The sequence below is a fragment of the Oncorhynchus clarkii genome, unplaced genomic scaffold (genome assembly GCF_045791955.1).
Source record: "Oncorhynchus clarkii lewisi isolate Uvic-CL-2024 unplaced genomic scaffold, UVic_Ocla_1.0 unplaced_contig_461_pilon_pilon, whole genome shotgun sequence".
In the NCBI taxonomy this organism is placed as follows: domain Eukaryota; kingdom Metazoa; phylum Chordata; class Actinopteri; order Salmoniformes; family Salmonidae; genus Oncorhynchus; species Oncorhynchus clarkii.
Window position 1 is genome coordinate 150,583 of NW_027258019.1, and position 9,107 is coordinate 159,689.

The following is a 9,107-nucleotide window of genomic DNA, read 5'->3' on the forward strand; positions in this document are numbered from 1 at the left end:
TAGAACAGAGTAGATACATTTGATGTTGAGATGTGCATGTGGGTAGTTTAGAATATATCCGGAAATATATTCATAATATATTCATAAATATATAATAACCCCAAAACATAACTATGTTTGTACATATAGGTAATCAGGTCGTTACTACAACTACATTATACATTATGAAGTCTTTAAAACTACACTGTGTTGCTACATTGGTGACTAAAAACTTCCTACCGTTTAACTTCTATATATATATATATATTAATTTACTCAACTGCGTTACCCACTCCAGTCAGCAGATGGCGATCTGAGACTTTAAGGCGATGCTGCTGGTGTGACGTATAATCTAGTGGACGGAACGCTTCTTTCAACAGCAGCAACAGTTAGTCAGAAACCTCGGTAGCTTGCTAGACTAAATAGACGAACCAATAAAGATCTTTAGACGCTTTAGTGTTTATTAGCCACTGGGTTTTAAACACACTTATTTTGTATTGTTAGTTATCCCATTTACGGTGTTGTTATTATTGGTCTTCTAGCTGGCTGGTTAAGTTAGCATAGCCAGCTAACATCTCCGACCATGAGTTCACTAAGCTACTCTCCTCCTGCTACAGAAGAGGAGGTCTGCTGGACGGAGAAAGAGAGTCTCGTGAAAGAGGAAGAGGAGGCTGTTACAATAGAAAAACAAGTAGAAGGTGAGACTGTTACCGTGAAAGAAGAAGAGAAATACGTTTCAGTGAAAGACGAGGAAGACGCGTTCAGAGTGAAAGAGGAGGAGGAAGAGAAAGAGGAGGATGCCGTTTTTGGAGTTAAAGAGGGGGAGATGACTGTCACATCGAAAAAGGAGGAGGAAACTGGATATATGGGCCCGGTTTCCCAAACGCATCTTAAGGCGTCCAATGGTTCTAATGATGAACATTGCAGTAAGATGGTTTTGAGAAACCGTTCCCTGATGAACACTAGTAAGTACCGTCTTAAATACAGAGGCACAAACTGCAGTTGTTGGACTGATGTGTGGTGTTAAAGCTGAAATCTGCAATTGCTACATTCATATTTTGACTTTTAAATTGTTTATTTATAGCAATTGATTCTTGAAGAATATAACACATGCCTCATGAGCTTAGTTCAACTGTTGTACCACATCAGAACCCCAATAAGCTTTTTTTACTCTAATGTTTAGAAACAATGTAAATCAACACTGTATCGCCTCAACATGGTTAAAACTATAATGTTGATATCATGGATGGTCAGTCCTTGCATCCATAGGTCTGTCTATGAATTTGAGACTAGTTACATTTCTCCAGCCCCATCCTTCATCTTATTACCAAAATAGTGGTGTAATTACAGCTTTGTTATTGGTTGAACTGCAGATTGGTTGATTGAATGATGTGGCTTTTTAAAGGAAACCTAGTATTTAAACAGCAACAGAATGGCTGCCCTGAAACTTGGTTTTTGTTAACAGCTGAGGGATGGGGGCTGGAGAAGTGTAACCACTCTCAAATTCATAGAGAACGATATTGTAGAAACCGTAACCCAACAACTAGCGACCATGTCAAGAAGTTCAGACATCTTGGCGTAACAGTTATAAGGTGTTGGCTTGACAGTCACTGGACCCAGGTTTGAGTTCAGCTCAGGGCCTCTCCCTGAATTTACTACACTATGAATACAAGGACTGGCTGTCCATGAGTTAAACATGAGAGTTTTAACCAGATTCATGAGGTCATAATGATAGTTTAACCAGGTTTCTAGAATATATAGTATATTCTAGAATTCATTCATGAGGTCATAATGAGAGTTTTAACCTACTTTTGAAGCTATACAGTGTTTGTTTACAAACAGTGGTGTCATACAGGCGTATATATTGGTTTCTGATGGGGTGAGACAGTTGAAACATGAGTCGTTTATAAGCTCTATTCTTCAGGAATCAATGGTGATATATTATATGGGTCTTTCTATAACAGCCAGTGTAGATTTCCTGTTGGGATCAAGTTGTTAGAGCTGTTGATAAGTCATTGTATAATATTCAGCCAATCCCCCCCCCCCCCCCCCCTGGTCGATTGTTTTGTCAGTAGGCTGTTTGTCGAGATTTTTTTAATATTTATTTTGTCAAGCAGTTGCAAGTACACTACATATACAAATGTGTTCACCCCTTCAAATTAGTGGGTTCAGCTATTTCAGCCACATCCGTTGCTGACTGGTGTATAAAATCGAGCACACAGCCATGCAATCTCCATAGACAAACATTGGTAGTAGAATAGCCCGTACTGAAGAGCTCAGTGACTTTAAAACGTAGCACCGTCATAGGATGCCACCTTTCCAACAAGTCAGTTCGTAAAATTTCTGCCCTGCTAGAGCTTCCCCTGGTCCACTGTAAGTGCTGTTATTGTGAAGTGGAATGTTAAGGAGCCTTTTGGACCTACAGAGAACAGTCTGGGATGGCTGGTGGCTGACAATATTTAGTGCCTTCCTCTGACACCGCCTGGTATAGAGGCCCTGAGTGGGAGTTTGGCTCCAGTGGTGTGCTTAGCAGTACGCACCACACTCTATAGCACCTTGCTGTCAGATGCCAAGCAGTTGCCAAACCAGGCGGTGATGCAGCCAGTCAAGATGCTCTCAAACCAGGCGGTGTAGCAGCCAGTCAAGATGCTCTCAAACCAGGCGGTGTAGCAGCCAGTCAAGATGCTCTCAATGGTGCCTCTGTATAACTTTTTGAGATCTGCAGTGTCTGGTTGCTCCTCATTACACACCACAGACCAGCAGCGTCTGGTTGCTCCTCATTACACACCACAGACCAGCAGTGTCTGGTTGCTCCTCATTACACACCACAGACCAGCAGCGTCTGGTTGCTCCTCATTACACACCACAGACCAGCAGCGTCTGGTTGCTCCTCATTACACACCACAGACCAGCAGCGTCTGGTTGCTCCTCATTACACACCACAGACCAGCAGCAACTGGTTGCTCCTCATAACACACCACAGACCAGCAGCGTCTGGTTGCTCCTCATTACACACCACAGACCAGCAGCATCTGGTTGCTCCTCATTACACACCACAGACCAGCAGCGTCTGGTTGCTCCTCATTTCACACCACAGACCAGCAGCATCTGGTTGCTCCTCATTACACACCACAGACCAACAGCATCTGGTTGCTCCTCATTACACACCACAGACCAGCAGCGTCTGGTTGCTCCTCATTACACACCACAGACCAACAGCATCTGGTTGCTCCTCATTACACACCACAGACCAGCAGTGTCTGGTTGCTCCTCATTACGCACCACAGACCAGCAGCGTCTGGTTGCTCCTCATTACGCACCACAGACCAGCAGCGTCTGGTTGCTCCTCATTACTCACCACAGACCAGCAGCGTCTGGTTGCTCCTCATTACACACCACAGATCAGCAGCGTCTGGTTGCTCCTCATTACACACCACAAACCAGCAGCGTCTGGTTGCTCCTCATTACACAGCACAGACCAGCAGCGTCTGGTTGCTCCTCATTACACAGCACAGACCAGCAGCGTCTGGGTGCTCCTCATTACACACCACAGACCAGCAGCGTCTGGTTGCTCCTCATTACACAGCACAGACCAGCAGCGTCTGTTTGCTCCTCATTACACACCACGGACCAGCAGCGTCTGGTTGCTCCTCATTACACACCACGGACCAGCAGCGTCTGGTTGCTCCTCATTACACACCACAGACCAGCAGCGTCTGGTTGCTCCTCATTACACACCACAGACCAGCAGCGTCTGGTTGCTCCTCATTACACACCACAGACCAGCAGCGTCTGGTTGCTCCTCATTACACACCACGGACCAGCAGCGTCTGGTTGCTCCTCATTACACACCACAGACCAACAGCATCTGGTTGCTCCTCATTACACACCACAGACCAGCAGCGTCTGGTTGCTCCTCATTACACACCACAGACCAACAGCATCTGGTTGCTCCTCATTACACACCACAGACCAGCAGTGTCTGGTTGCTCCTCATTACACACCACAGACCAGCAGCGTCTGGTTGCTCCTCATTACACACCACAGACCAACAGCATCTGGTTGCTCCTCATTACACACCACAGACCAGCAGTGTCTGGTTGCTCCTCATTACACACCACAGACCAGCAGCGTCTGGTTGCTCCTCATTACGCACCACAGACCAGCAGCGTCTGGTTGCTCCTCATTACTCACCACAGACCAGCAGCGTCTGGTTGCTCCTCATTACACACCACAGATCAGCAGCGTCTGGTTGCTCCTCATTACACACCACAAACCAGCAGCGTCTGGTTGCTCCTCATTACACAGCACAGACCAGCAGCGTCTGGTTGCTCCTCATTACACAGCACAGACCAGCAGCGTCTGGTTGCTCCTCATTACACACCACAGACCAGCAGCGTCTGGTTGCTCCTCATTACACAGCACAGACCAGCAGCGTCTGTTTGCTCCTCATTACACACCACGGACCAGCAGCGTCTGGTTGCTCCTCATTACACACCACAGACCAGCAGCATCTGGTTGCTCCTCATTACACACCACAGACCAGCAGCGTCTGGTTGCTCCTCATTACACACCACAGACCAGCAGCGTCTGGTTGCTCCTCATTACACACCACGGACCAGCAGCGTCTGGTTGCTCCTCATTACACACCACGGACCTGCAGCGTCTGGTTGCTCCTCATTACACACCACGGACCAGCAGCGTCTGGTTGCTCCTCATTACACACCACAGACCAGCAGTGTCTGTTTGCTCCTCATTACACACCACAGACCAGCAGCGTCTGGTTGCTCCTCATTACACACCACAGACCAGCAGCGTCTGGTTGCTCCTCATTACACACCACGGACCAGCAGCGTCTGGTTGCTCCTCATTACACACCACGGACCTGCAGCGTCTGGTTGCTCCTCATTACACACCACGGACCAGCAGCGTCTGGTTGCTCCTCATTACACACCACAGACCAGCAGTGTCTGTTTGCTCCTCATTACACACCACAGACCAGCAGCGTCTGGCTGCTCCTCATTACACACCACGGACCAGCAGTGTCTGTTTTCTCCTCATTACACACCACAGACTAGCAGCGTCTGGTTGCTCCTCATTACACACCACAGACCAGCAGCGTCTGGTTGCTCCTCATTACACAGCACAGACCAGCAGCGTCTGGTTGCTCCTCATTACACACCACGGACCAGCAGCGTCTGGTTGCTCCTCATTACACAGCACAGACCAGCAGCGTCTGTTTGCTCCTCATTACACACCACGGACCAGCAGCGTCTGGTTGCTCCTCATTACACACCACGGACCAGCAGCGTCTGGTTGCTCCTCATTACACACCACAGACCAGCAGCGTCTGGCTGCTCCTCATTACACACCACGGACCAGCAGTGTCTGTTTTCTCCTCATTACACACCACGGACCAGCAGCGTCTGGTTGCTCCTCATTACACAGCACAGACCAGCAGCGTCTGTTTGCTCCTCATTACACACCACGGACCAGCAGCGTCTGGCTGCTCCTCATTACACACCACGGACCAGCAGTGTCTGTTTTCTCCTCATTACACACCACAGACTAGCAGCGTCTGGTTGCTCCTCATTACACACCACAGACCAGCAGCGTCTGGTTGCTCCTCATTACACAGCACAGACCAGCAGCGTCTGGTTGCTCCTCATTACACACCACGGACCAGCAGCGTCTGGTTGCTCCTCATTACACAGCACAGACCAGCAGCGTCTGTTTGCTCCTCATTACACACCACGGACCAGCAGCGTCTGGTTGCTCCTCATTACACACCACGGACCAGCAGCGTCTGGTTGCTCCTCATTACACACCACAGACCAGCAGCGTCTGGCTGCTCCTCATTACACACCACGGACCAGCAGTGTCTGTTTTCTCCTCATTACACACCACGGACCAGCAGCGTCTCAAAAGCATTCAGAAGGAAGGAAATTCACCTGTTAATTGAAATCCAATGAAAATGCATATTTGTTTCAACACACCTTTTTGTTGTTGATCTGTTTAACTTTTTTTTTTTGGTTACTAAATGATTCCATATGTGTTATTTCATTGTTTTGATTATTCTACAATGTAGAAAGTAGTAAAAAATAAGAAAACCCCTTGAAAGCACTGAGGCAGAGTACCCTAGTAGGAAGTCCACTGTGTGCAGCTCACCCTGCACTAACATAAATAACATGAGCATGTCTACTGCGCTAAGATTCCTAGCATTTAAAACAAGACATTTCTACAATGTAGAAATGTAGTCCAAAACGTTTGACTGGTACTGTATGTGTTTTTTTGTGAGAGACTTGCCTTTCCACAGAGGGGTTTCAGTATCAGTGTTTAGGCCCAAGCTGTTCGGGCGCTACAGACGTTTATGTGAGAAGACAGATGATTGGTGGATTGAGATGCAGCCCATTGATGCAAAACAAATAGATCTCAGCTGAAACAGCTTTTTATTGGGATTGTTTTTATTTTGCTAATTGGTTGTCAGTTCAGGGTCAACTCTTAACCTTTCACCCTTCTCTGATTCACCTGGATCCACCTGGTCAGTGCATGTCATGTTTTCCATATTCAGTGTACAGTGCCTTCGGAAAGTATTCAGGCCCCTTGACTTTTTTCCACATTTGTTACAGCCTTATTCTAAAATGTATTACAATGTTGTTGTTTTTTTTAAAGTATAAACTGCTTAAACATTATATTAATCAGGACAAACGATAGAATCCAAAACTAGTGTGAAATGCACTCATAAGCAACCTGTAAATGGAGGCTATTTTTGCTGTCAGCCTATGAGAACTCCCCTGAGTTTCCCCCCCACGGTGGTGAATTAGTGAATAGACACAGAGCTTAATGTGAGTTTCCTTCAGCAGCATCCTGATCTTGCGCTGATAATGTATGGTAATATTCAGAATACATTGTGGAAAACTACAATCGTCACTCACCATTTTTTCTCAACGTAGATATACCACATCTCTACGTAGTGGTTTCTTCTTCAGCGGGGAGAAGTTTCTGCAACTGAATTGCACATCGTCCTCGTGTGGCAAATTTGAGCAAACACAGAAAAGGGCCCATATAGATATTCCAGAATCATCAACTTTACAACTAAAGTGAAAAAAAAACAAGACAAAGTGTGACTGTTGTTCACTGATTGTCAAATAAGTTTGTAAAAGCATTTAAACATTCATTAAGAACGTAAATTGTTGTACCACGTCATGGGAATCACCTTTTTAGCTAAAAAAAAAATAAACAGTGGATTTCTGTTGTTGTGGGCCTTTTTAACCATCTGTTTGACTTGTTGTTCACACAGGAGAGAGACGTGACAATCGTGGATCCACTGGGGAGCCTCAACAACCTCATGAAGCTGACAAGGCAGACAAGAATCTCTCCACATCAGAACATCTCAAGCGGAAACCCACAGGGAAGAAATCTCTCCACTGCTCTGACCGTGGGAAGAGTTACTCAATATCAGGTTCACTGAAAGTGCACCAGAGATTTCACACAGAAGAGACATCTCACTGCTGCTCTGACTGTTGGAAGAGATTCACCTCTTCAGCAGAGCTCAAAAGACATCAGAGAATCCATACAGGAGAGAAACGTAATAGCTGTGATCAATGTGGGAAGAGTTTTAATGCTCCAAGCAGCCTGAAAACACACCAGAGAACACACACAGGAGAGAAATCTTATAGCTGCTCTGACTGTGGGAAGACATTTTCAAAACTATATACATTACAATCACACCAGAGAATTCACACTGGAGAGAAACCCCATAGCTGTGATCAATGTGGGAAGAGTTTTACAACATCTAGTCATCTGACTATTCACCAGAGAACACACACAGGAGAGAAACCTTATAGCTGTGATCAATGTGGGAAGACATTTTCCAAATTATATACATTACAATCACACCAGAGAATTCACACAGGAGAGAAACCTCATACCTGTGATCAATGTGGGAGGAGTTTTACTACATCTAGCAATCTGACTATTCACCAGAGAACACACACAGGAGAGAAACCTCATGGCTGTAATCAATGTGGGAAGAGTTTTGTTACATCCAGCAATCTGACTATTCACCAGAGAACACACACAGGAGAGAAACCTTATAGCTGTAATCCATGTGGGAAGAGTTTTGTTACATCCAGCAATCTGACTATTCACCAGAGAACACACACAGGAGAGAAACCATATAGCTGTAATCAATGTGGAAAGTGTTTTGCTCATGCAGGCAACCTGGTAGCACACCTGAGAATACACACAGGAGAGAAACCTTATAGCTGTGATCAATGTGGGAACAGTTTTGTTACATCTAGCCATCTGACTACACACCAGAGAACACACAGGAGAGAAACCTCATAGCTGTCATCAATGTTGGAAGAGATACTCTGATAAAAGAGCTCTGATTAGACATCAGAAAATACATTTATGAGTTGTTTCATGAAATCAATGAAATGATGTCACAATGTAGAATATTTTAACATTGTAGTAGGAGTGTTCTAATGATGTCACAATGTAGAATGCTTTAACATTGTAATAGGAGTAGTTTAATGATGTCACAATGTAGAATGTTTTAAAATCACAGGAGTATTTTAATGATGTCACAATGTACAATGTTTTTAACATTGTAGTAATGTAACCTTTTATTTAACTAGGCAAGTCAGTTAAGAACAAAGTCTTATTTACAATGGCAAAATGTCATTAAAAAGACGTTGACAATAAGACCCGACATCCATCATGGTCGGTTTTGGTTGAAAGTGAAAGTTGAAAAGACGTCTTCTTCGGGTGGTTGTGCTCAGCGATTTGAAAACAACTTAATTTCAACGTACTTGCAGCCTATACACATGGACTATCAAAAATTGGTCTATGAACAATTTGATTGACAATCCTACATCACTCCAGTATACACGGTATTTCTTTACAACATTATAGTGCTAATTGTCTTTATTCCACTACTGAAGAAGCATGTCTCAAATCACCTCATATTTCAAACATTCAGCCTGACAAAATATACATGTTTTATTATTCCATGCCTCACCATGAAGTGAAGTATTGCCACTACATATTAACAAAGGGGGTAACATTTACATGTTATTACTCCATCCCATGCCTCACTATGTTAATTATTATAACAAAGGGGG

General features: G+C 44.9%; 1 protein-coding gene across 1 annotated transcript; it reads left to right on the top strand.

Annotated features, from left to right (window-relative positions):
• Window positions 1-562: 562 nt before the first annotated feature.
• Window positions 563-8,328, top strand: LOC139394545 (zinc finger protein 180-like). The gene is made up of 3 exons (XM_071142635.1): window positions 563-944; window positions 7,280-7,397; window positions 7,482-8,328. The coding sequence occupies exons 1-3, from the start codon at window positions 563-565 to the stop codon at window positions 8,326-8,328; spliced, it is 1,347 nt and encodes a 448-aa protein (XP_070998736.1).
• The last annotated feature ends 779 nt before the right edge of the window (window positions 8,329-9,107 follow it).

Bases quoted from the DNA above. Each gene is read 5' to 3' on its own strand.
- LOC139394545 (XM_071142635.1), top strand. From the start codon at position 563: ATGAGTTCACTAAGCTACTCTCCTCCTGCTACAGAAGAGGAGGTCTGC. The intron at 945-7,279 runs GTAAGTACCGTC...TTGTTCACACAG, and splicing joins CCGTTCCCTGATGAACACTA to GAGAGAGACGTGACAATCGT. The intron at 7,398-7,481 runs ATCTCTCCACTG...CACAGAAGAGAC, and splicing joins CGGAAACCCACAGGGAAGAA to ATCTCACTGCTGCTCTGACT.